The sequence below is a fragment of the Pygocentrus nattereri genome, chromosome 4, assembly GCF_015220715.1.
Source record: "Pygocentrus nattereri isolate fPygNat1 chromosome 4, fPygNat1.pri, whole genome shotgun sequence".
In the NCBI taxonomy this organism is placed as follows: domain Eukaryota; kingdom Metazoa; phylum Chordata; class Actinopteri; order Characiformes; family Serrasalmidae; genus Pygocentrus; species Pygocentrus nattereri.
This window is the reverse complement of record NC_051214.1, coordinates 27,070,641-27,098,154: the sequence shown is the minus strand read 5'-3', so window position 1 is coordinate 27,098,154 and position 27,514 is coordinate 27,070,641. Positions and strand designations below refer to the sequence as shown.

The 27,514-nt window shown below is 40.1% G+C and overlaps 1 protein-coding gene across 1 annotated transcript in view; it reads right to left on the bottom strand.

Moving 5' to 3' along the window:
- Window positions 1–12,863: 12,863 nt before the first annotated feature.
- LOC108414547 (leucine-rich repeat-containing protein 52) overlaps window positions 12,864–27,514 on the bottom strand; it is a 39,074-nt gene continuing 24,423 nt past the window's right edge. The window contains exon 2 of the mRNA XM_017687429.2: window positions 12,864–16,450. Within this exon, the coding sequence (XP_017542918.1) occupies window positions 16,131–16,450 (320 nt within the window). The 3' untranslated portion in view covers window positions 12,864–16,130. The remainder of the gene's footprint in view (window positions 16,451–27,514) is intronic.

Below are 27,514 nucleotides of genomic sequence, written 5' to 3'. Positions count from 1 at the left end.
CATTTCAGCAAGATACACGGATCAGGCATAAATTTCTGACCACCTCCTTGTTTCTACACTCATTTTCCATTTTATCAGCTCCACTTACTGTATAGGTGCACTCTGTAGTTCTACAGTTACAGACTGCAGTCCATCTGTTTCTCTGATACTTTGTTACCTCCTCTTGTTCAACCTACTTCCATCCGGGAGGAGATACAAGAGCATCCGGGCCAGAACCAGTCGGCTCAGGTCCAGCTTCTTTCCCTCCACAATCACTCTGCTGAACTCCACACCTCACTGATAACACTACCACTCATACTGCACACAGTGGACTAGGAACACTGCCTTTCATACTACACTCACCAATCAGAGCTGTTGTTTTATTTTATTCATCATTATTACCACTGCACAAATTTAACATTCTACTGCCATGTAAATAACACATCGCAACAGTTATTCTATACAGTGTACATCTCCAACATGTTCATGTATATATCTACACACCTATAATCTATTTGTTTGCATATCTATACGTAATTTATTCTATATACTGTAATGTTGCACTATGCCTATTTATTGCACAGTCTCTTTTTGCACTATTTGCTACTATTTGCACTTCTGGTAGATGCTAACTGCATTTCGTTGCCATGTACTTGTACTGAGTAATGACAATAAAGTTGAATCTATCTATCTATATCTATCTACCCTGTTCTTCAGTAGTCAGGACCCCCATGGACCCTCACAGAGCAGGTACTATTTGGGTGGTGGATCATTCTCAGCACTGCAGTAACACTGATGTGGCAGTGGCATGTTAGAGTGTGTTGCACTGGTATGAGTGGATCAGACACAGAGGTGTCTCACACCAGCACAACACACACTAACATACAACCACCATGTAAGTGTTACTGCAGTGCTGAGAATGATCCACTACCCAAATAAAACCTGCTCTGTGGTGGTTCTCTGGGAGACCATGCCAATGAAGGGTAAAAAAAAAGGCGAACAAAGTATCAGAGAAACAGATGGACTACAGTCTGTAACTGTAGAACTACAAAGTGCACCTATACAGTAAGTGGAGCTGATAAAATGGACAATAAGTGTAAATACAAGGAGGTGGTGTTAATGTTAGGGTTGATCCATGTATAGGCTAATGACGATGCTGTCTGTATTTTAGCTATCATTGTCTGCTGTTTTGGATGATTGGATTGGATTGCACATTTCAATATTTCAGCCCCAGTTCACACAAACGCAAACACTGTTTAGAGTGGATCAATAAAACTTACAGCAGTCATTTACTCAAATATCAGATTTATACCCATGTCCATTTACCTTTGTCCAATGTTTGTTTCTTTAGCTTTGCACTTGAGCTACAATGCTAATGAAGCTAACAAACGATGGAAACATACTTGTAAAGTCACCAGTTAGGATCACGTAAACAGCATGGATAACTAAGCACACACTCATTTTTGTAGTTTAAGGGAAATGTATGATGATTTAGGAACTCAGTTTTTCGCTAGGAATGCTAAAGCTAATTGCATTGCGGTACTTGCTAGCTAAATTAGCTCTACTTGAAAATTAAAGAAGCAAACCTCAGTCTTGGTGACTTTACTGGCAGCTAAACTACCAACAAATATACAGTGCATCGCAGATATAGCTAACTATGTAGCCTGGGCAATGATGAGTTTGTGTGAATAAAACCAGTCTAATTACATGCTGTTTCATGCTTAATTAGTACATTTTTTTCTGTTATGCTTAATGCATGTAAAGTTAACTTAAACATACAATTGTCCAGAAATCTTATATATATATATATATATATATATATATATATATATACACCATTTTTTGTGTTAATGTTGCAGAATTAGAAATTTTTCCCCCATTTGACTTTTGTAAAGATGTCTAAAGATATAGATAGTTTATTTTTATAGAAACTTAAATTACAGATAATTATCATTAATTACGGCAGCATGGTGGGTAGCACTGTCACCTCACAGCAAGAAGGGCCTGGGTTCAGTTCCCCAGCCGGGTGACCAGGATCCTTTCTGTGTGGAGTTTGCATGTTCTCCCTGTGTCTGGGTGTTCTCCCTGTGTGTATGGGTTTCCGCCCACAGTCCAAAAACATGCAGTCAGGCCTTCCTGCCCTGCAATGGACTGGTGACCTGTCCAGTGTGTATCTTGCCTTCCGATTGCGATAGGCTTCATCACCTCCCCGACCCAGAAGGATAAGCATTTTAGAAAATATATGTAAATATATGTATTATTAGTATTAGCAAAAGTTTACTTAGCATTTGGAGTAAGGGGGAACTGAGCAAATTTGACGTTTGACCGAACCATGTATTTTAAGGGACAGGTAAGTTAAAGCCTGTGAAGCAAACATGGGGCATGGAGTTGGTTTGAAAACCTGGTCTTACACCCAGCAATAAAAACATGACACGACCTCCACTCCAATAACCTTTATTAGTGGGAATGAGTACAAAGTTGGCAGGCTGCAGTGCAGAATGCATGGACCAGTGAGCGCCACACGCAGACACACATGCTCAAATGTGCTGAGATCACAGACACACACAAATGCCTGCTCACTCATTCATTTTCTCACTCCCTCACTCTGCACCCCACAATCGGATGGAGAGAACAATCAGCGTTTCTCCATCTCATTCCCACCTTTTGTGCTGACATATGTGAGCTTTCTTATCAGAGTAAGAAAAATAAAAGAGAAAATAAAACAAAAAAAAAAGAAAAAGAAAAAAAATCCATAAACATTATAATTCTGTCATAGTAAAAGATATATGGTACTTAATATAAGCTACTATGTTTTCTGTAGATAGATGGAGCTCCCTATAGAAATGAAGCTCAGTAGGATTTATCCATTGAGGAGCATCTTTCTTGTCTTGCATGTTTGAGGCCCTGGTTTTTGGGACCTTCTACCAGTTCTCTAGTCCAGAAAGGAGGGATTCCCAGTGTGACAGGCCAGTAGAGGACAGAGCCCAGTGCCTGCAGGAATGAGGCCTTCCATTATGCGGCCTTTATGTCCAGCAGGGCCTTGGGTATGCGTTCAAGATGACCGAGGCATGATTTAAGGGCTTGGGGATTGACCAACCACTTCCAGAACTCAAGATCATTCGGAGAGATCTGAGAGTCTTCATGTTTTGAAAGGAGTTTGATGACGTGTCAGGAATTTGCAAGTGATTTAGTGGTTCACTGCCTTGAAACGCTGAGCAGAATCTTGAATGACCCCCAAATGAAAATGTGCCGAGGTGCCATTTGAAAACCAGCCCACACACTTAGAATGTCATACAGTGTCAAGAGTGCCAGTGCCAAGTGTCAGTACAGCAGAACATACACACACAAACATCTGACCTACAGTCTGAATCAAATTCTCATGCACTTTTTTGACCTGCTCTATAGCCAGAGGTAACACACACATCCCACTCTTTTATTGTCATCCTTAAAGATGCGGAATCAAGCAGTACAAATCAGCAAGAAGCAGTGGGGAACTCTTCTAGGCCTCTAGGCCTTCAGAGAAAGCTGAGTGATTTCTGTGAATTAAAAAACAGGAATTATTAACTCATAATTTAATATAATCACTGTGTGTGTTGTATTTAAATGCTGCAAGTAGTTGTACTGATACTTCTTCCGTTGTTAAGTTTCAGTAGAACACAAAAGGGTTGAATTCTTGAAACGCCCAATGGGAAAATTTCCCACCAGATTTTTTGTCCATGGTCTCTAGGTGGATACAGCCAAGCTAGGTCTCCCATTGAGCTGGACCACCTTTGTGAGTAAAAAACTTGTCACTAAGCTTTCTGGAAGTACTAGATACATCTGTGAACATGAGTGGTAGTCTTAACAATGCATTTCAATAACACACTAAAAATGGACAACAGTGGCAGCAACTCTATGCCAGCGCTCTTTACTAAAAGAGTCACTGCAAAACAGCTACAAGCTAATATATATGCTAATGCCTCTTACAAGCTGTATATGTCCATAATTAATCTAGGAGGTCCATGAAATGTTCATGTGAATTGTGGTTAGCTTAGTGCTAATATACTAGTAGAAACCCATAGGGGAGCTAGCAGGAGTAAGCATTGCTTAAGAGGTGATTCTTCCTCATTTTTATAGGGTTTTAACATATTTTGCCTCTACTAATCGCAGTTTATCACTGACAAGAAGGGAGTGCATTTATATGTAAGTGTGTGTGTGCCAGAGAACTAAGCTCTGTGTGTTGTATGAGGGTGTGTATGGGTGTGTGTTTTTGCACTGTATATGACCAGTGTTGTGCTACAGGCTTGGGGCCCATAAATAGGTCAGGGCCCCCCTTGGGCCCCTGTGTGATTGTGTGTGTGTCACCCCTTACATAACGGGCAGACAGCTGTCTCAGAGACACACACAAAATCCCGACCGAACGTGCAGCAGTAGACACACAGCCACAGACATATACGCACACATTAAAGACAGAAAGTACTTTTGTTTCATCTGTGATTAACACAGATGATCTGACTGACTTCAGTCAGGCTCTAAAAAGGGGAACTAATTGCTCTTAAATATTTCATGCCATGCTATTAGTGAAACAACTGTAATGTGTCATTCTCTCTCCCTCTGTCTCGTTTTTTTCTTTCCAGATTTCCTAAAAAAAGGTTCAGTATCATCTGTAGAGACAGCAGTTCTTCCATTTGCAGTGTTTTATGTGTGTTCCTTGCAGTGATGGATGATGTTGCCTTATTGCATTAGCTGGTCTGTGTGCTTTAGCCTCGTGCTCTAAATCTGCCATCAGTAAACACAAACAGACGACAAACAAAACACACATGCACACAAACATATATACTTCATTCACACAGTACACACACACACACACACACACAGGTCTGGACTATATGCTGCACAGTACAAGCTCACATAAGCCTTCTTTAACCTACAAGGACACCAAGAATCTGTGTTGACAGTAGTTACTGAATGATAAGCCTTAATCCCTTGAACTCTAGGCCAGAGATGGTCATAAGTTGCTTCATGTCAGTCCATGTCAAGTCAGTCCAAGTCAAGTCTTGAGTCTGTGGCGTGCAAGAGTTTGTCAAGTCTTGAGTATTCAATAGAGAATTTTAGTTTAATCTCGTTATTGGCTGTAGGCGGTGCACCGTACGAAGGTAAACCACTAAAACCCTGTCAGATTTGACACAGCCTCAAATAACAGCCCTTCTTTGTGGAAAAAACCTTCAGTCAAAATGACAAACATGAATTGCTACACACAGTAAATGTGGTGGTTAAAAGAAAGAGGCAAAACAACTTGAGTTGGTGACATTAGTTTGTATAGCCAGTATGCTAGCTAGCTAGTGCAACAGCAATGAAGTTGAAGTTTTAGTATGTTTTAAAGCACGTGTCAAGCTCCAGTCCTCGTAGGCCAAAACACTGCAGACTCAACACACTACCTCATTAAACACACCTGATTTAGCCAATCAGATAATAAGCAAGGCCTTCATGAACAGAGAGTTAGATGAGGGTAGATGCTAATCTCGGACCTTTCTTTGACCTGGAAGGTCCCCAGTTTGACATGCACGTTCTAAAGCGATGAAATCTGTAATTTACTGAAATTTCAACTCGATTAGCTAACAAATTACTGACATGTCACACAAGCAATTCGGAAAATAAAAGTTTTTATTCATTTAACACATCAAGGCTGGCAATCTTATTTCATCAACTCTGATTTGTTTTTTTTTCTTAGACTCAAATTTAGTCTTGAGTCTGAGGTGTGATCAGTTAAGTTCAAGTCACGTTGTAAATTGACAGTCTCGTCACTGACTTGAGTCCCCATCTCTGCCCTAGGTTTATTAATCAGATTATTCAGCAATTCATATGACTATGAATTGCTCATCGACTTCAATGACTTATCCAGTATCTGCTATGAAAGGGCTTGATAAGCTATGTAGTTATGAGAGTGAGGAACTGACACATGAACCCCTTAAACTGCTAGAGTTAAGGTTCATTTATTACTGAATTTAATGGGCGATGCTTTCACTGCAGTCCAGACTAACCTAGAGTCAGCTCATGACTGCTTTTGCCAGGGTGGACAGGCTACTTCATTCTGTATGTTTGGATGCTTGAATAATTCCTCTGTGATGTGATGGCTGGGCAACGCTGAAATATGGCTGCAGCACAGAAGTGGCTCTGGAGTGAACAGTACTGCATCTGTAGCCTTGGCATGACACAGTCTCTCTAGAGCAGCTTCAGACCTCAGCTATGGTCACAGCATTCTCCCTACTGCGGCATTCTGCACGTGCCTCCATGGAAAACAAGAGAGGGGGAGAGAGAGAGAGGGAGAGAGGGAGAGAGGGAGAGTGAGAGAATAAAGAATCTGTGATAAATACGTTTACCTTTAACAGAGGTCATGAGGGGGAAAGGTGGCATTATGCAGCTCTGAGTGTGTGTATGTGTGTGTGTGTGTGATTTTATATACTTTCAGGACAAAAACCAAAATCAGGGAAAAGTGAATGACAAGGTCAACAAAATGATCAGGCTATACTTTTCTACGAAATCTCTATGAGTAGAACAGCAAAAATCTTCTCAATTTTTCAAATTTAATTTTGTGAGGCTCCAAAATTACGATTGCTGGAAAAAAGTACATAACCTATCCTGGAATCGCTCTCAACACTACTGTAGTATGACTGTGTGTTGGCTTAATGTAATATTTGTTTTGGTGTTTTAATATTGGTATATCATATTAATGTGTACTGCAATGGACTGGCGACCTGTCTAGGGTGTTTCCTGCCATCCTCTCAATGATTGCTGGGATAGACTCCAGTTAGACCCCATGCCCTGACACTATATAAAAACAAACCTCTCTGTGTGTGTGTGTGTGTGTGTGTGTGTGTGTGTGTGTGTGTGTGTGTATTTGTCAGCTTTCTCTCTGGGCGTCTGCTTTAGGCTGCTGTCTCACTGCAGACCCTCTCTCTTTTTCTCTCTCTCCCTAACAACAATGTGCCAGTGGCTCGAAAGCAGGCTAGTAGTGTGAAGAGCTGCTCTCTCACAAGCATGCATTTCTGTGCATGTGTGTGTGTGTGTGAAGGTGGAGAGATCTAACTCCTCTAAACATCTCTATGATCTTACACACACCCTGCAGCACCCCTTTGGTTCAGCAGTAGGGCCTGGATTGTTCCATTGCTGAAGCTTTAACCCTGCCCATTATCAAACTGCACAAAACCAGCATTCATTACTGCCAGAACACAGCAATTCACAGCCTACACTGTACCTGTCACTCAGTCAAGTATAGTTTTCTCTAGACCTTCAAAATGCTTCAGTTACAGCATTGACCATATTCACCATTGTTCAAACTTCACATACACTGAAACAATACTGCACTGAATTTGATTCATAAACACAATTTGTATTTACTATACTTACTTTAGCAATAACTGTGTCAATCTGATATTTCATTCATGTGGAAATGACGATTTGAGTAAAGTCAGTGCATTGTTTTCAGTGTAATGCACAATGTGCATTTCCTAGGGTTTCAGTCACATGATTTTTCTGTTGTGGCCATCATATTTGGGACCGAATTTCTGGCTTCACTGCTCTGCACTAATGTAACTAGAGGTGAAAGATGGCTAAAATCACTTTCCTTATTTTGGAAAATAAAAAAACATTATTATTAATATTATTATTATTAATAATAATAGTAATATGATATCTTACATGACATCACATAATGACATTAATCCTAAAGGGATGGAAAGGGAGAGGGTAGCAGTGCCACAAAAGCAGTGTTTTTATTTCTTTTTTTTGTCCAAAGGGATGCTTGGCATCACCTTGCATTCCCTCTCAAATTGACCCCTACTTGTCACTATGTTTGTCTGAATGCAAGCTACTGCCAAGACAAATTCCTTGTAAGTGATATATTACTTGGCTAATTAAACTAATTAGTACCTACACAAAAAGGACTTGGGGACTCACTGTATACCCTCATATGGCTCTCAGACTGCAGACAGTCCAATATGACCTCGCTGTTCAGGAGCACCGGCCTGTCTGAATCTATAAAGTTTAAACATTGAGCAGCGAGACCTCATTCACAGTGACTCTGCTCTGGTGGAAAGGACTATACAGTTCCAAACCCCAGGACAGTCACCAGTTATTTTTGTGATGGCTAAAGAATGTACCATAACTGTGACGTAACACTGTATGCAGGCACAGGGGGTCAGAGGACATTCTGGCATTTGAAGCTCATTTAAAACGCTGCTGTTCCATGCTAAGAATGGACAGGTTCAAAACTCACATCTTTTCAACAATAACAAAAGCATGGGTTATTTGACATTAATCATTTCACTCATTGCTCACTGAAACAAGTGAGGAAATCTTGTCCAAAGTGAGAATTCAAAACAGGCCATGGGGAATTCTGGTCAAGACGGACATATTCCTGAACAATTTGGTGATTTTCCTGCTCAAACACAAATGATTGAACTCACTGGTTAAAGGTGCAGTAAGCATTTTTAATCCAATACTCATTTAATCAAATTCAGCAAATATTTCCTCACTGTCCACTAGCAGACCATTCTCTGTATGTGCCAGAAAAAATCTGGTGTTTGTACATAGCCCTGTACTACAGCCAATTACAGCCAACACCATTACAGCCAAACGCAACAGGACGGTGTTCATGCTCGTGCACAGGACAGGGGGAAAAGGAGGGGGAGGAGAAACATTGATGAGAGCCCTCAGAGAGTTGAAGAGTTGAAAGTTGGCTGCCTTTTCACTAGCTGGTACCTTAATGGTGCAGCAGTAAAATGCGATATTTGTGAAAGGCTTTATTGGCATGAAGACCAAAGAAAACGAAGTTTGCTAGCCCAGTTTTTCTTTCTTGGCAATGAGCATCCATTAGTTTGGGGGGGCCAAACGTCTTAAGGGAGGGGTTTATTTGTTTTGATGTCAAATTCAGACATCAACAATTGTTCTCCAGAATTGCTTACTGCACCTTTAATTGCCTAGTTTATTTGGTGTGCTAGAGCATGCAAATCAGCAAATTGTGCTGGACTCTGGCCCTCAGTTTTCCACCCAGTTACAGTAGATTTGATCCAGTCAGTACAGCATATAAACCAAATGCAGTTCATTCCTTCACTATGCACACAGAAGAAAATTATACATTAACTTTACTTGATTACAAGAATAAATTATTTTACATCAACATTTTTGTTGTAGTTCACTTCAGGTATTTATTGTTGATGTGTTTATGTAGAAATCATGTGCACATTTGAATGAAGTAAATTCAATGCATCACTTTTTCATTGTTAATTATAGAATTATATAGTTACATTTAAATAACTGTAATGTAAAGCTGTAGCAGACGACAAGTACAGCTCTAGACTTTGGAGGACTAATATGTCTTGTGCAGTATGAGGGCACAACAAGGCCAGATTGGCTTCTTCACAAAATGCACAGTGGCTTTGGGTGCAATGCAGCATAGCAGAATTGCCTTTTAACAATGCCAGTCCCCAGAATCAATTCTCGCATACAGTGTGTGAAAGATGTGGGAGCTAAAGGGCCAACGACTGCCTCCAGACGCATAAATCTCCCTCCACTGGCCTGCGTGTATACGCAGTGAAAATGCACTGTAGCGTGTGTTTTGTCTTGCAGACAGCTGCATCAAGAGTCCTGGCCACTCGGATTGTCACAGAGTGCGTCTCGAGAGGAAAGCTTGTTGTCCGTTCTGATTTAGCCTTCCTCTTTTCCCTCATCCTCATCAAAACTGAGAGGGAGAAATGCTTTAGAGGCTGCTATTATCTTATCCCCCCACACACACTCCAGCACTGCAGAAAGAACAGAGCAGAGGGAGGAGACAGAAAGAAAGAGAGTACAGCAGAAAAGAACGAGGAGAATGAGAGACGTAGGGTGGTGGTTGGGGGTGGGAGATGAGGGGGGGGGTTAGGATGTATGTGCACACAACAAAAACTCCACTGCTGAATTAAGTCTAACAGTGTAAACTCATGCAGTGTTAAATTAACATCAACTCTTATAGTGTATAGTAATGAACTATTTTAGTGTTTAATCGATTTAGTGCTGGATGCTGGATTAACTCTTATAGTGCTGAATTATCTCTTACATGTTTAATTAATTCTTCGAGGGCCAGTGTCCCAGACATGGATTAAGCCTAATCTTGAACTAAAATGCAGTGTCCAAGATTTAGTCTCTAATCCATGTCTGGGAAACAGGCCCATATTGTCAAAATAACACTTCCAATGTTGAATTAACTTTAACAGTTTTAAATGATCTTTAACAGTGTTGATTTCACTCCAGCATTGTTGGATTAACTCTTTTAGTGTTGCATTAATTCTAATACAGCTGGTGTTGGATTAACTCTTACAGTGCTGAATCAGTCATACAATGTTTAGTTGGTTCTTACAGTGTTCACTGATGTTAAACTGAACTGGACAGAAATCCACACTGGGTGCTAATTCAAGGGATTTCTTTGTTCAGATGAGAGAAGAGAAGATCAAGGCTAAAGTAGCTGAGTGACCTGAGGGACAAGCAGCAGAAAGAGAGAGGGGAGGTGAAGTAAGCTTGAGGGTTGGTGGTAAGAACAGTGCAGGGTGAGGGGAAATCCTCGGTGTGAGTTAATGCAGCAGAACCTCACACATGGTGGACAGAGCATGACGGACATGTTGCCGCAGACAACAAATCGATTCAGCAAACCTACAGCCGCACTGTCCAACAAGCCACAGCCAAAGCAGCTCCTATACAGAGTCAACACTCTCCTGCAGCAGACAACTAAAGCAACCCCTTTACAACTCAGTGTTATAAACAATTTGCAAACATCTCACAGTTAAAACAGCTCTCATACAACAAATACAACAGAGCTTATTGCTAAACTGAGGCCTTAATGAATCGACATCAGTCCTGCTTCCTAGCAGAAGTAGTTAGATATTTAGATTGATTTAAATTGATCAAGGCCTGAGTCTAGCAATAAGCTCTCATACAGCAAACACAACAGAGCTTATTGCTAGACTCAGGCCTTGATCAATCTTAATCAGTCTAAATATCTAACTGCTTCTGCTAGGAAGCAGGAACTAACTCAAAAGTCAACTAAAAAACAACGTAGCTCATTATTGCTAATTCAAGCTTGAACCTATGTTGAATTAAACTCTTCAATAAACAGCTAAAATGCAATTTAGCTCATTACCACTAGCCTCAAGATTGCACTTTTTAAGAAACGTCAAAAAGAAGATCGCTAGGAAGCACAAGCTAATGCTAACCAACAAAATTCCCAGTGTGGAAAAGCGCTAGTAGCCAATAGCCAACTAAAATACAACACAGCTCACTGCTATTAGCTTCAAATGGTAACTTTCTGAAGGATTCAAAGCTCTTCACCAAGTGCCCACAATTTAGCTCATTCCGACTAGCCTTGAGACTGAAGCATGTGAGTTACATGTCAAACACCATCTAAGATATGCTGACAGACATAACAGGCGTGGCAGCATAGCAATCTTGGCCAACAAAAGACAAAGGTTAATTATCCAGACCTGTTTCAATTCTGCAACATTCGCAGGGTTAGTGCCGGGTTATAAAGCGTACTGTGTGGTACACTTTCCTCTATGCTAACCTGCAGTTGAGCTGTGCCTCTGAACATACTGAGATACTTGAGCCACAGAAAACAAGTGAAGACACTGCTAGTCCATTAGTTATCTCAGCTGCTCAGGTGTGTGTGCGCTGAAAGCAGCTTTCTCTGACACAGGCCACCTTGTGCTACATTGTTTTTAAGGTGATTTACCTCAGCCCCCCCACACACACACACACCTCTGTAGCTGCCAGGCTTTGGGCTAGAGTGCAGTAGGTAATTGTTATGGAAGCTCAGTAGGCTGCAGTACTCCTCTGGCACTCTAGCAGCTTGTATTCCGTTGTGCTGCTGTACTGCACCTGACTAGCAGATGACATAAGATGTCTTCTCCTCTGTCTGCTGGACAATTACATATTAATATTCATGGAGGAGTAAAACACTAAGCGTCCTAATGTCCCTCTCCCTCTCCCTCTGTCTGCTTTCTAAAAAAGCAATAACATGGGCATGGATGCTCGCTTCTAGAGGTCAGAGTAGCCAGCAATGACACACACACACGCACACACTTTGAACTATAAAATCTCTCCACTGTGCATCTTTACAATGCTTTGAAGCTTGTGGCAGCTAGATCCATTTCCCTTATGCAATGGCCATGTGCTAGCTAAACCCTTTTAAGTGCTACTTTTTTAGCAGGCACATCCGTGTCCTAAGACCTGATGATCTATGCTTATATGTAGACCCATACACCCCCTTGGAGTGCTCCTCAAATACCCACAATCTCTCTTCTCCTCCAACACTAGATGTTATAACACTTTTTCATTCTTCTAGTGCTTAGCTTTCTAAACTTTTGTCCAGGGTGATGATATAAAAAAAGTTTATATAAAGTGCCATGAAAACTCATTTTTAAACCATTTTTGACTAGAACACCTTCATTAGATACCTACATAACTATTCTTACATACCTATACCTTTCTTCTCAGGTAGGAAAATAAATCTATACAATTTTCTGTAGAAGTACGTCAAAATGTTGACTTATCTTAAAATAATGACTTATTTCCTGAACAATTGTATGTAGTATTTTATAATAATGACTTTTTAAAAAAATAAATAATGTAATATTTTAAAATCATGACTTGTCTCAAAACATTTACTAGGTATCCCAAAATAATGACTTACTTTCTTAAAATATTTCAAAATGATGATTAATATTCTCAAACCTGACTTACATTGAATAACTTAAGGTGTAATGTTGGCATACTATTTTGAAATAATGAGAAATTAAATGAAAAAAAATTTTAGGATAATGAGTCATTATTTTGAAACACTATGTCAAAATGTTGAGAAAAAACATTTCAGCATAGTGAGTCAAAATGTTGAGAAAATAAGTCACTCTTTCAAGGTTATAAGTCAACATCTCAAGAAAACAAATAATAATGACACTGTAGGTCTTGCGTTTGAGAAAATAAGTCATTATTTTCTGATATTAAGTAAATATTTTGACTTACTGATTATTCCTCCTCTACCTGTCAGGAATGGGCCCACAGTTGTACCCCTTTGGCAGATTATGTTTACCCATAACCTCCAGTGGTATTATTACACTGTCTGTCTTTCTATTTGGTACACAGTCTGAATAAAAAGGCTTATTAATTTCTACAAATTCATTCCAGAGGTTTTAACCCCTATCTGCATTACATTTTTACTATGTTTTTTTTTCCACAATCTCTCATCCCCTTCAACACCTGATATTATTAGACTGTCAATCCTGGGAGGGGTTAACACCTCTGAGCATGCACAGAAGCCCACTGCTGTTAACATGACGACACCCCTGGGTGACCTGAAACCTGAAACTCTCAGAGCCTGCTGTACAGGTAGAGGAGAGAGAGAGAGAGAGAGAGAGAGAGAGAGAGAGAGAGAGAGAGAGAGAGAGAGAGATGCTTGAAGGGATGACCGGTTTGAACCAGTGACATAACTATGTCTGTTGTCTTTCTTTGCCACCAAGCACTAGCATTAGCATTCTTAGACCCAGCGCTGTCCTTTTCTGACCCCAAGCTAAGACTAAGTATGAAGCTGGGCATGAGGTAATGAGTGCCATCACAGGTCAGATGAGGAGAGAAGGATAAATGACGACGTGATACATGAAAGAAAAATAAGGAAGTATCCCAAATAGACTCAGACTTATACTATTACATGATGCTAAGCTTTAAGCTAAGCTGCAGACCTGATTTAGCATGTGGGAAACAAAGAGACCTTCAAGATGCCAACTTTGCTGCTGTAGGAGAGAGAGGAGAGAAAGCCAGCATGGAGGTGTAAGAGAAAGAAGAGACATAAATGGAGGTACGCACTTTCCAGGAGGCTTTCGTTTTGGATTCGAGTGTCAGACCCGGAGGCTGTAGCCTTGCCAAATCTACAGCATGTTAAAAAAGATCTGACCTCTTAAATTACAAGGTTTTGTTCACTTTCATAACTACATCCTTTACCTAGTAGTTTCAAAGCATTTACTGAATAAATCATAGTAGTTACTGAATAATTGAATGTAGTTAATGATCCATTTACAGTAGTTAAATAATACATGTTTAAGGGGAATTCCAACATTTTTTCAAAATTCAGTTATATAAGCATATTCATTCAGAGTGGTTTAAAATGATGCATTGCTGTGAAATGATGCATTGCAGAGAAACTCATCAGTGGTGGTCATAGGAACCAGAAGTCGCAATGTCTTCAACACATTTAGCCATTTTATTTGTTAATCAAAATAAACTAGTGAACTTACATGTCTTCTTTTTTTACATTTAACGTTGATAATGGTAAAACAGAAATAAATCTGCTTTGTCTTACAGTGTCCTGTATGTAACTCTCCAGCAAGATGGATTAAAAAAAAAAAAAAAAAAAAAAAAACATGTTTTGACAAGTACTTTCTCAAAACTATCATAAAACAAGGTCTCAGGCATCCCACAATGTATCTGTATCTGTTTTTGTGATGTAGCTTTTAGAGGCATTAAATGTTTTGAACGTCTGGTTCTTATCACCACCACTGTGAACTACTTTGAGTGGGTCATTTTCTCAATGGCACATTTCACATTAAATCACTCTGAATGGCTTTGTTTGCATCTTAAACATTTAATTATATAACAATTTTGAGAAATTGGTAAAATTACCCCTTGATGACATCCTTGCTAGTCCACCCAATCTAACGCACACATAGACAAGCATACTCAAAGACAGATACATACATACACATACATAGACATGTACACATACACTATTGCTCTCAGTGCCACCTATGCAGGTGTGTTATTGCTGGACTGGTTACATTGTGTGTGTAAGGCTTTGGGTGCAGTGCATACTGAGATCAGGAGTGTCCTGGCTGATCCAGGCAATCAAACAATCAACCAATCAACTGTGAATTAATTATCCCCACCACAGCACAAACTTGACCAATTTCTACCTGGTTATTCCCACAATGTGTAACACACCCCCTTTTTTCTGTTTCTCTTACTCTGGTAGTCGCTCATATCAACCCTCCATCCAGCTGACCTAACAGAGGGAGAGGTCGGCCTTGCCTATGAATCACTCCATCTCATCCCTTCAAACCACTCCCTCATTCTCTGACTAAAATGTGTGTGTGTGTGTGTGTGTGTAAAGAATGAGAGTGTGTAAGAGTGCATTACTAATGTGCAGTTAACCCAGCTTAGTTTTCAGACAGTAAAGATCAGTGACCTGTATATTCTATGACCTTTTTAACCACTTCCCTCTTTACCTCCCCTACTTTTTTCCTCTCAGTCTGTCATGTTCAATAAACAGTGTTTCCCACACACTTTATTTGGGCAGTCTTTTGTCCCAATTTTAATGATATCCAATTTCAATTTCTTACATGTTCTTAGACAAAAATATATTTCATATTGTTATAAATAAACATGACACACAGTGTCATTGATGCAAAGCATCATTCTTTTTCTCTGTGGTCAACTCTACAATGCCCAAACCTTCACTTTAAAAGAAGCCTTAGTTTAGCCAATTTCCCCTCTTACAGTAAAGACAGTTTCTACTAGCACAGCTGTGGGATTTTTCATGTCATTCCAGCTTATTCAATGCCTTATTCAAAAATAAGTAAGCAAACGCAAACAGTTTGGATAGCCACTCCCTCAACCCCCTAAGTTCAGACCTGTGGGAAACACTGAAAGGATATGGCTGGGGCCTGTGTGAGCTCCAGTGATTATGAATATCCTCATGCACAAGAACAAAGTGCATGTGGTTGTGGGTCTATTATCACTCAGTTACACTCCTTAATACTACTTAAAAGTGGGAATGAACCTATTGTGGCGTTCTGGAAAGGAACATTCATTCTTTAATCCAGCAATGGAGGGCAGCGCTCCATTACCCTCATACCAATAATGTCTCCCACTCTCTCTTACACACACTTATTTTTCTTCTTCAGAGGCACTACACTGACACATCCTTCTTAAAGTGCACTTAAATCCTCTTTATCATCAAAACTCCAAATCCCAGCATCCTCTGCACGTGGTTTGCTAATTCCTCCCTTCATTGGTTAATATCTCCCTTGTCAATCATTGCTCTTCCTGGCATTCACCGTTGGGGTTACGGTCATCACGGTTTTCCCTCCTTCCCTCGGTCACACCTGCATGCCGGGCTTGCTCAGGTCCCCATTGCCATGGTTACTTGTGCCACCCCGGGCAGCACCGTCCTCCTCATCGTCGCTGTCCAGCTCCTCACTCTTCCTTTTGCTGTAGCGCTCGTAGAGCACCATGAGCACGCCCATCACCCATGCCGAGACGGTGCCGGCCGAGAAGATGACGAAGCCGATGGCGATGAAGAACAGGTAGTCCCAGTAGCCCAAACCCTGGTGGCACTCAGCGCGCAGCTGCATGCCCACCTCAGAGAGGCGCCGACCACGCATCTCTGTTGGACCCTGGCACACTGTCTGACCCTCATCTAGGAGAGAAAGGGGAAAGGGGTGGAGGGAACAAAACAAAGATTCTTTTACCTTGAATGGTTTGACTACGATTATAATGTGTTGATGTTGTTTTGGATCAATGATTGTGACACTGTTGTGCTCAGAGGTCATTCCGCAAAATATCAAATTTAAATACTTTTTCCTTGCCCTAAATGTCAATCAGCCAAGACATATTTGGTGTCTGAAGGTCATAAGTTATCTATGCTCTTGTTAAAACACACTCTGACTGAACATTTCAGTGAATAAGAAACTCCTTGTTCCAAGTATGACCTTAGGAAGGAACTTTCATAGATTCCCTTAATTTATCACATTGCGGTATAGCTATACACATACATAGGGGCCTGGAACCTAGAACCCTGGGAACACAGGGCCCTGGAACATAGAAATCTAGGAACATAGAACCCCAAGAATATTAGAACCCTGGGAACATAGATACATTCCAATTGGAAACAGCTGTGGTTATTTTAGGTAATCTTGCCAAGACTTTGGTCCATTTTTTATATATAAGAGTATGTTCGAAACCTTACAAGCAAGTTTAACTGACACAATCTGAGGCAAGTATGTGATGATTCAGCCATGCAGTTTGCTCTGTGTTAACTAATGGATATAAGCTTTCACTACTTGTTAGCTACTTTAGTCTCATTTATTAGCCATTCCAGTGCAAAATTAAAGAAGCACACATCAAATATCCAGTATGTTTTGACTGATTAGCTGCAATTAGGGTAAACATTGAGGAAACTGTATTACAAAGTTTTCTGACAACACTTTTGCTTTAGTAGAGTACTTTCTTTCGTGCTTATCAGACAAGTAGTTAAAAATACAACTATACATCTATACACAATTCGTTTTGATCTGTATGAGTTTGTATGCATGAATGCAGGGATGGTTGCTCTTCTCCTGCCAGACACTATTGATTTTGTTACTGTATTAATACAATGTAGGGAATATTGGTTGGTCTCTTAATGCATTTCTCACTGCCTCTATATTAGTTCTACATTTCTCTCTTTTGTTCATCTCCATAACCTCCCACCCACGCACCCAACTGCCCATACACACATGCACACACACACACACTTAGTCTAAAGCCCGGTGGCCCCGCCCCAGAGAAAGATACAGGTCAGTGACCATCATCCGCATCTCAGAGGCTGAGCCCAGCAAAGCAGCAGCCTGTCAGCTCTACAGATCACTGACAGAAAGATCTCTCTCTCATACACACACACACTAACACACACACAAACACACAGAGTGACTCCAGTTTGTCTCTGATCTCTCCCAGATCCACTACCAGTGGTTTCTTATTCACTTGTCCTTCCTCAAAACACACAAAAATCCAGAGGCATCTCTTCATCTCTTCTCTTCTTTTTCCTTTTTCTCTCTCCCTCATAGACATTAATTAATGATCTACTCTGGCAGGGAAAGGGCCCCCTCCAAGATGCATTACTATAATAAATGGTGTTAATAAAATGGTGTTCATTTTCCAATAAAGTAGGAAAAAAACTGAAGGGGAAAAAGAGAGAGAGGGAAAGAGAGAGAGAGATAGAGAGAGAGGCAGGTGATGAATAATCTATGGGTCACACAGCCTGGCTGGCCTCTAGGCTGAGGTAAGACTGTTATATGGGAGTCATGTCTGAGGCCAAATGTGGTTGGCTACTGACGCAAATCTGATGTGTAATTAGTCTGATATTTATATTCTTCTGGTTTCCTGTTCGCACAAGACAGTAAGAAGGACATAATCTGAATTGAAGGCATACCAATCATGTCCTCTAAATCTGTTCATACAGGGTGAGTCAAAAGTCAGGAGCCACCCAAGCACATGGCACTTAATGTTAGATTGATCTCGCCATTTTAAACCAATGGGTCTATCTATGATATATGATACCCACCGGCCTATAACGCAATAGCAATTATGAGATCAACCTAATATTAAGTGTCTGACTTTTACCCTGTGGATTGTTTACCTAACTTAGGTAGGTTTATACAAAACCTGCTTATCCAGCCGCATTAGTACATCAAGACGCTTATCCTGTGACAGACAAGGATTTTTTCTTTTGCGTACTGGTCACTGAAAGAAGCGGATCAGGGATGACTAATCTCATTCCCAAACAGTCAAAATAGCAAAGCTACATTATGCAAGTCATAATGATGATTAGTGCCTTGCTTACCTTACTCCTTCAACCATTTTTAGAAGTGGTTAGGGTGAAAAGAGAACCTCATATACTGTGGAAGCACAGGTATAAATGCCTCAGAGATGCTGAAGGTCTACAGCTTCTGAGCTGTTTTAATCTGAATGACAGAAATAAAATTATAACGTGTTTATGGACTCAAACCCACTGAAGTAACCTACGCCACTGACATACAGAACACTGACTGGCTTGCACCAATTTCCATGGTTACACTAGGAGTAGGGAGCTCAGAGAAAGCACACACCATTACTTTCTAAAAGCTACTACAGTGAAAAAGGTGGAGCAGATGAATAATGGAATGGGGTGTCTTAGCTAACATTAATTGGCATTAACATTAGTGTTAGCTGTTTCTATATAGAACGTCATTTTGTTAGCCCTGATGGTTAGCTAGCTCTCATAGCCAAAGCTACCTAATATCTATTGCTCATGTGTCAAACACAAGGCCTGCACACCAAGTCAGGGCCGTGAGACAGTCCTATTCGGCCTGCAAAATTATTTTAATTTTCTATTCTTATTGGCCTGATTTAGCCTGGGAGGCACTACAGTCCCCAGCGTTCACTGCAACATAGTGTGTGTTCTGACCCCTTTGCCCCAGCATCGATCTTTGGATCAGCAGTTACACAAAACTGCATGTTTTGAATAAACAATGGTCTGTTCGGGTCATGGCAAAATGTTAAGTAAAAATCAAATAAAAACAGCTGGCCCACAGATTTGCTGATGTTACTTAATATGGCTTTAAGTGGTGGAGTTCGACACCCCTGATCCATCAGTAAGAATCATTGCTACACTACAGCAGTGCCCAGTCCTGTTCCTGGAGGGCTACCATACTTGAGATTTCAGATCAAATATACTTTGCTCTGACATTTACGTGACCCTGAATGCCTTCATTACCTGGATTAATTAGTATATATTATACTGCACATATAAAATCATACAATATCAACCGTAATATGGTACTAAGAACAGCTCAATATGAAATAGCTTCTTGTTTGATGGAAAGGGCAGGGGCTAGTGGCTTTCACACCCAATGTAATGCAGTGTCCAGGAGGGCCAAAGCTGCAGTGTCTAGTCTCTATCATCACATTTTACTGTGCACATGACTCAATGCATCCAATGGCCCCAACAAGTTTTAGTTGTTAACCCTAGAGGTCAAGAGTTATTACTGTCATTTTGATATATATCTGATTGCACATTATTTTAAAGTGCATACATACAGCAATTACATACATATGTTTGCAAAAGTTTAAGCACCCCTAATAGACCTTGGTCACCCACAAATTACTTATTTTGTTGCTTCTTGAATTTAAAAGAAGTAAAAACCTCTTTAGCTGTAACTAGCTATTTATAATAAATGTATATCTTGCACAATACCTTTGTATTTGATATATATATATACATATATATATATATATATCAAATATGTATAGCTGTTGTCAGAACAAAACCTTATTATCTCTAAAATGGTAACTTTACAGGAGAAGAAAAAAATCTACATTACTTTTAATGTAAGTCAATGGAACCAGACTTTTTTCCCCAGTAATTTTGGGCTGTTGCTTTTGATCCATTCATAATGAAATGTACAAACAATGTAAAGGCCAACAGGCATTTTCAGATTATGTCAAAAACTATGTGTGTGTGTCTGTGCGTGTGTGTATATTTATATATATATATATATATATATATATATATATATATATATATATAAAATGATACCCTTGGATACCCTTGTGTTGTAGTTTGCTATGAGTGAAAGTTAATATAAAATTACCACATACTTCTGTTACTTTTGTTGTACTGGTAACAACTGTGAGTTTAAATGGTTAATGATATTATATAAAGCAGTATAAACATGCAATACTTTGTCTGAACCAGCTTTCATCTCATGTAACAGAGCAAGGTTGGTTCACTGCCTGTTGTAGTGAGCCACTCACTCCTAGAGACCAAGCCATGCTTTCAGGGTACGTGGTACAGCATGTATTTATAGCATAGCATGCCAAAGGTTTGAGCCCACGGCTTTCCAAATAATGAAGAGGAAAGCCATTGCTTCAGCCTTTTGTGACTGCTCCGCTTGCTTTATGCCAGTATCAGTGCAATGATTTGGATGCACATTCCACACTGGCAAGGCATCAGACTATAAGGCTACACATGATCAAGCTATATCGGGCTGGCTTCAGGGCTGGATCTGTGTGGACCATGGGCTTGTGAGGGATGGTAGATCAACAGGGTTGGAAAGATTCCGTGAACAGATCTGATTTGGAAAGGAGATGTAGTCTAACATTTATTCAATTAAGATGACAATCAATATTAGTTTTCAATTGTTTTGTAATAAAAAAATAAAAAAGAAATTCTGTTAGAGTACTTACTTGATAGTTTAATTTGATGGAGAATTCCACTGATTCTACTGATCTTAAGAGATAAACAAAGTAACTCAGAGTGATTTCGTGTGAAATTCTCCTCTCTAGAGAAACAGAATTGGTGAACTGTGAAAGTGGTGGTGATAGGAACCAGATGTTTAAAGTGTTTAATGCCTCTGTAAGCTTAATCATATGAAAGTTATTACATGAAATGGTTACGTATACACTTCCTGCTGTGTGAGGCATCCTTGTAAGATTTTGGCCTAAAGCATATTTTTAAAAGCCACTCATGGTGGAGATGCAGATGCAGGGTGTTGTAACACAAAGTAGTTTCTCTCACTATTTTGCCATCACCAACATTGCATATAAAACCTCAAAAAACACAAGTAGGTTCACTGACCCCTCCTTCCTATCACCACTACTATATACAAATCAGAGTCAGTAAGTTTCTCTACAATTTCACATCAAACCACTCATGAATGACTTTTTACTTGTTTACGTCTGAATCTGAAATTCAATTGGAATTTTGAAAGATCTGTGGAATTCCCCTTTAAGTGGACCAATTAGAGACTCTGCTGTTTTGTTTATGAAATGACAAATATACAGTCAACTCACAATACAGTAGAATAACAGGCAGTAGTTTCTGGAAAATTTATCTCATATATTTTATATCTCTGATCGGCTCTCATTTATAGGACTGGCCGAGGTTGACCAGCTTTTCTTGATGATCACATATGTACAACGTAAATCATCTGATTGTGCTCTGTAGCTGATCAGTATTCCATTCCTAATGATTGAGTACTTGGTTAAGCATTTCCTCATGATAACAGCACTCATGAAGTGATGTTGTGCATGAATCAGACTGACCTAGTGACTGACCTTATAGAACATTCCAGACAGGGGACACCGGAGGACACATATTCTCGCTCTCTCTCTCTCTCTCTCTCTCTCTCTCTCTCTCTCTCTCTCTCTCTCACACACACATCCTCTGTATGTGTGTGCTATGTCTGTATGTCTGTCTGACTGTCTCTCTCTACCTCCCATTCTTTCTACTGCCCTCTCTTTCTCTCACTCTCTCTCTCTTCCTCCCTTCCTTTCTCACACTCCCTCTCTATTCTTTTCTTTCTCTCCCTTGCTCTCTGTCCCCTCCCCATCTCTTTCATCTCAAGGGCACATTAGCGCATGTCGATGTCCCTTGTGTCGGCACTGTCACCATCTGTGACGCACACACTCACATGCAAACACACAAACAGAGTGGACTCTATTCATTAGATGCCCTTAATGTGGACTGAGATTTCACTGCACTCTCACCATCAAACAACCAAACAGCAACCAGCAGCTCCAGAGCAAAGCTGCTGCCCAAGGTCATCTCACTAGCACACTTGCATTAAGCCAAAAAAAGTGTACCTTTACAATTAGAGTTGCGAATTCTATCTAATTGCCATCTGGTGTGGAGGTGGCCTTTACTGCTATTATGTACATTAATATGGTTGGTAGTTCTTATTAAATGGACAGGGAACACATTGTAGCATCTTGGCGAAGAAGAAGACACGGGAGAGGATGTGATTTGTGCTACGAGAAGTGCTCTTTGTTAACACCAGCAGAGAAAGGCACATACACAACAGCTTATTAGCAGGGAAGGTCACTTCTAGCCATGCAACTCTGCTTCATGATAGACACGTAACCCCTCTAACTAAACCTACCCCTGACATAATAACACACATGCAACACAGACACACACCTTACAAGGGAGAACGACAACATCAGCAACATTAAATAACAAATTTTACATCCCTTTGGGAAAAGGGGGTGAGGCACATGGCGTAGCTCTGCATACTTCACCCCTAAGTTCCTTTTCACCCCTAAGTTCCTTTTCTTAAACCAGAGCCAGGTGCAGCCTCCATATCATATATATAAATTGGTGGGGGTGGGGGTCCTCCTTACCTCCTCCATCACAGTTTTTTTGCAGCTTAAATGTTTTCAAATAATATCAAAATAGCTATATAGTCCAAAAAAATAATAGATAAACAAATCACAGATCAATTATAGGCTCACAAGCTGAACAGTCACACCAATCATATACCAACCAATCACAGAATAACCCGTTATAGACAAATCAATCACAGACTACCCAATAACAGATTAAACAATCACAGGCTACCCAAACACAGATAACTAATCACAGGCTACCCAAACATAGATAACTAATCACAGGCTACCCAAACATAGATAACTAATCACAGGTTACCCAAACATAGATAACTAATCACAGGTTACCCAAACATAGATAACTAATCACAGGCTACCCAAACATAGATAACTAATCACAGGCTACCCAAACATAGATAAACTGATCACAGGCTTACCGATCATAGATAAAACAATCATAAACTAACCAGTCACAGGCCAATATCTTGTACTAGTGGACAGTATCTCGGCCTGTCACGTGGAAGACCACGTGGAGGCTTTGCCCTGTGGCAGTCATGGGCTGGAGATCAGTGAACCAGCCTTGTGACCGGAAGGTTGCCGGTTCGATGACCTGAGCTGACACTGCGTGACTAAATTAAGGCACCTAACTCCTCTCCAGATGCCGTGGATAGGGCCGCCCACCGCTACTGCGCAAGTGTGCCCCCTAGTGTGTGTGTGTGTGTGTGTTCACTAGTGTATATGTGGTGTTTCACTGCATGGATGGGTAAAATGTGGAGGTGAAATTTCCCTCTTGTGGGACTAATAAGGGACACTTAATCTTATTAATATCAATCAATCATAGGTTAACCAATCACAGGCTAAGCAATCATAGATTCTTCCAGATTAAGAGATTAAGCTGAAAAGGTCAAAAGGTTTATTTTGCTATGGTAAAGGAAATTATAGTGTCTGTATCTTTTATATCTTGTGTTTAAAGTTTTTTTGCTTTTTACAACATCATGTTGACAGAAAAGTCATATTTTGTCACCCGGTATGATGGTATGCACGCACACGCACATGCACACACACACACACACACACACACACACACACACACACACACACACACACACACACACACACACCATCAAACCAGATCTCATTCTCCAACAATGGCATCTATCATTAGACCATGTGCATAATGCACAAGGCATCATAAAAGTTTCACAAGGGATCATGTAGAGAGGCTGCCTGCTTACAAAATATTGCATGTCCGTATAAAATAAGATTCCGGAGCCACACTTCCTTTCTCACACAAAATCCAATTCAAAAACAGCAACCAACAACACACATTCATGTCTGCAGTGCGGAATGGATGCTCTCACTTATACTGCATGCAAACATTCCCAAACAGACATGTTTAAGTTTGAGATTAAAGTGAACATCTGAGGGAATAAATGAACAGTGTTGGCAAGCAAGTACGCTTGTGTGTGTGTGTGTGTGTGTGTGTGTGTGTGTGGATGTGAAATTGAGGTGAGATGTAAAGTGCTTTTCAGGGTACTACACACACTAATGCAGAATTCAACAAGCCTGGAGTGCTTCATCTGCAACGCTCCCTCTGTGGAAATGCACGCACACACTACCACTGATCAAATCAACAATCCGCACACCATCTACCCGCCTGTGCGGACACATTTCATAACCACAATAAACCCAACTCTTACATTGTGATGTTGAATAATGCAGCCATAATGTAATGCAGGGAAAACTCTGAATTAAACATATGCTCCGGCTCCTACAGCACAGTCCCACTTACACAATTATCTGCCAGTACTATTTAAGTTTCTACAAAGGCTTCTGAAAAGTTCAGAACATTATATAGTAAGAAAACTAAATGGTTGAAAGTGCTGATGAAACACAAGCATTTTTTCTCCTACATCAAAAATTCACAAGGTGAAAAAAAGTGACTTTGCTGAGGAGTCAGCAGTGCAGAGGCTTAAATAAGACGAGGAGGGACGCTGTTCTGGTGAGACACCCCATCAAGGCCTTGGAGCCAAAACTGATAAGCTGGCAAAAACGTGATGGCGCACCACATGAAACCCAGACACAGAGGGGCACTGTTTTACTGCAACACCCAGCAAACCAAGCCTTGATGCAAACATAAACCTGGATCGATGGGGAACCTATTTTAGCGTGACACCCTGCTTGGGAGTTTTAGCAGCTGTCAACTTCTGTAATTGGGAACTCACAGAGTGGGGTCGCTTCCGGGCGAAGCTAACACTAAAGCTAACACCAGTGCCAACACTCCTGTGAAGTATTCCACCTTGAAATGACCAGCCAGCTGACCTGGGCACTGCCCAGGCCAACTGAGCTGTGAACCGGAGCCGGGACACCATGTGAGAGAACTATCAGTGTACCAGCACCCTGACCGTAAATTTTCTCTACACACACACACACACACACACACACACACACACACACACACACACAAACGATTGTTCCTTATGTAACAAACAAATACAAATATATTCAAATAATAATGCATGTATTATTAAAGATGTATAAAGGATGCATATTTCAAAAGTTCAAAACAGTATCAAATAAATACATTATGTCTACATAACTTACATAGTTTCATAATAGTGAGAATTAAAGTAAGTAAAAAAGACATTCTGCTGTAAAGGAGCCTGTATATCTTAAAATACTGGTTTAAGGCACTGTGGCTAGATTTAAGTAACATTAGCTTGATCTGATATCATAATAATAATCTAAAATGAGGAAGAACATATGACTCTTCTTTTAAGCATTTTCTTAAAACAAATTTTCTTGAAATGCAAACATGTATGAACAGGCTTTGAGCTCAATACTAGAGACACTTGGCTTTTAAATAAGCAAACTGTCTCTAAAACAGTCTTAAATCAACACTCTAAGACATGAAAAACAAGATAAATACCCAAAAATACTTCTCAAAATGAGGCATTAAAGGTTAAATAAGCTACACATCTGATAATAAAACAGAGTTCTAAAATAACTAAAGTTTGGGAGAAGGACCACACCCGAAACTCCTCCTCTTACACATTTTACACCTTATAAATTCTCCCATCACTTCAGTTTCCCTCCCACTCTTCCACAACCGTGCTTGCTAGCAGCTGAGCTGAGCCCGGCTTCCTTAACCCTTGTGTGGTGTTGATGTGTTAGTTACTCGGCGGTCTGGTCCGCATTATAGGTTTGTTAAACCAATACAGACATACAAATTTATGTAAAAATATCAAAGTTTAAAATATAAAATGCCTAGCGTTGGATTCTCCTTTAACAGCTGTAGCCAGTCAGCAGCCTGTCCATGTTGTCCACCCTCACACACACACACACACACACACACACACACACACACACACACACACACACACAAGATGTCTAAATAGACTGTTTAATATGACAGGCTTTCCAAGGGTTCTTTATTAAAAACAATTGTTCTATATAGAACACTCTATGGACACTCAAAGAACCACTTGCATGCTTAAATGATTCTTTGCACTATGAAATAGTTTTTCAGATAAATGGAAAATGTTAGTGTGTATACGGTGTTATATAGAACATATATGTTATATGAAAAGGATTCAATATAGCCACAAAATGGGTTCTTCTACATTTCACAAGCTGGACATCCCATATATAACACATTTTCCATTAATCTGAAGAAGGTCTCATCATGTAAAGAACCATATAAGCATGCAAATAGTTCTTTGAGTGTTCATGCTTATATACAGAACCACTGTCCTTAATAAAGAACCTTTAAAGAACCATCTTTTTAGGAGTGTAGGATAACTGTAGACAGAGTTGCTAAAAGTTAGCTGATTACATACAAATCAAGTCTAGGCTGTTCATTTTAATTAAAAAGTGAGATGTTTTGTTCAAGGTTTTCTGGCTTGTTGAGATTTTTTGCAGTGCATTATCTACAAACAGCAGTTGAAACTTCAAATGCTTCTTTGATGTGTAAGTCAACAATACATTAATCCTGCATCACTCGTGCCCATGTTTCTCATCCATAACGAGTGTTAGGTGTAGAATTATAACTAGCAGATTAGAACATAGCTCTATAATAAGAACTTTGGCTTTACAACAACAACAACAACACAGGACCAAACCCATTACAGTGTACAATGTAAACATTCACCATGCTTTTTAAGTGAGAGTCAGTAAATGAAAAGCTAGTCCTGGACAGTGATGGGCTTTTGGACTTCTGTTTATCTGTACTGCTAGGAATTGTACATTGTAACCTAATTAGAGTCACGATGGGCTGTTGTGTGAATAGTTGATGTTCTTAACAGAGTTGTGTCTGTGTGTCTCATGCGCACACACACACACACACACACACACACAAACACACACACAAACATCAAAAAAAAAAAAAAAAAAACAGGACAAATGAGTCTACTGTTATCTCTGTTTGCTCTGCCAACACAGCACATGGTCCACAGATGGCTCGCTGTCTGAGGAACGCTCAGCGCTACATCACTTCTGACACATCTCCCTCGCTTTCTTCTTTCTCTCTGCCTTCTTTACTATTAGAGTAATGAAAGTCTGGCAGCATGGCCCTCAA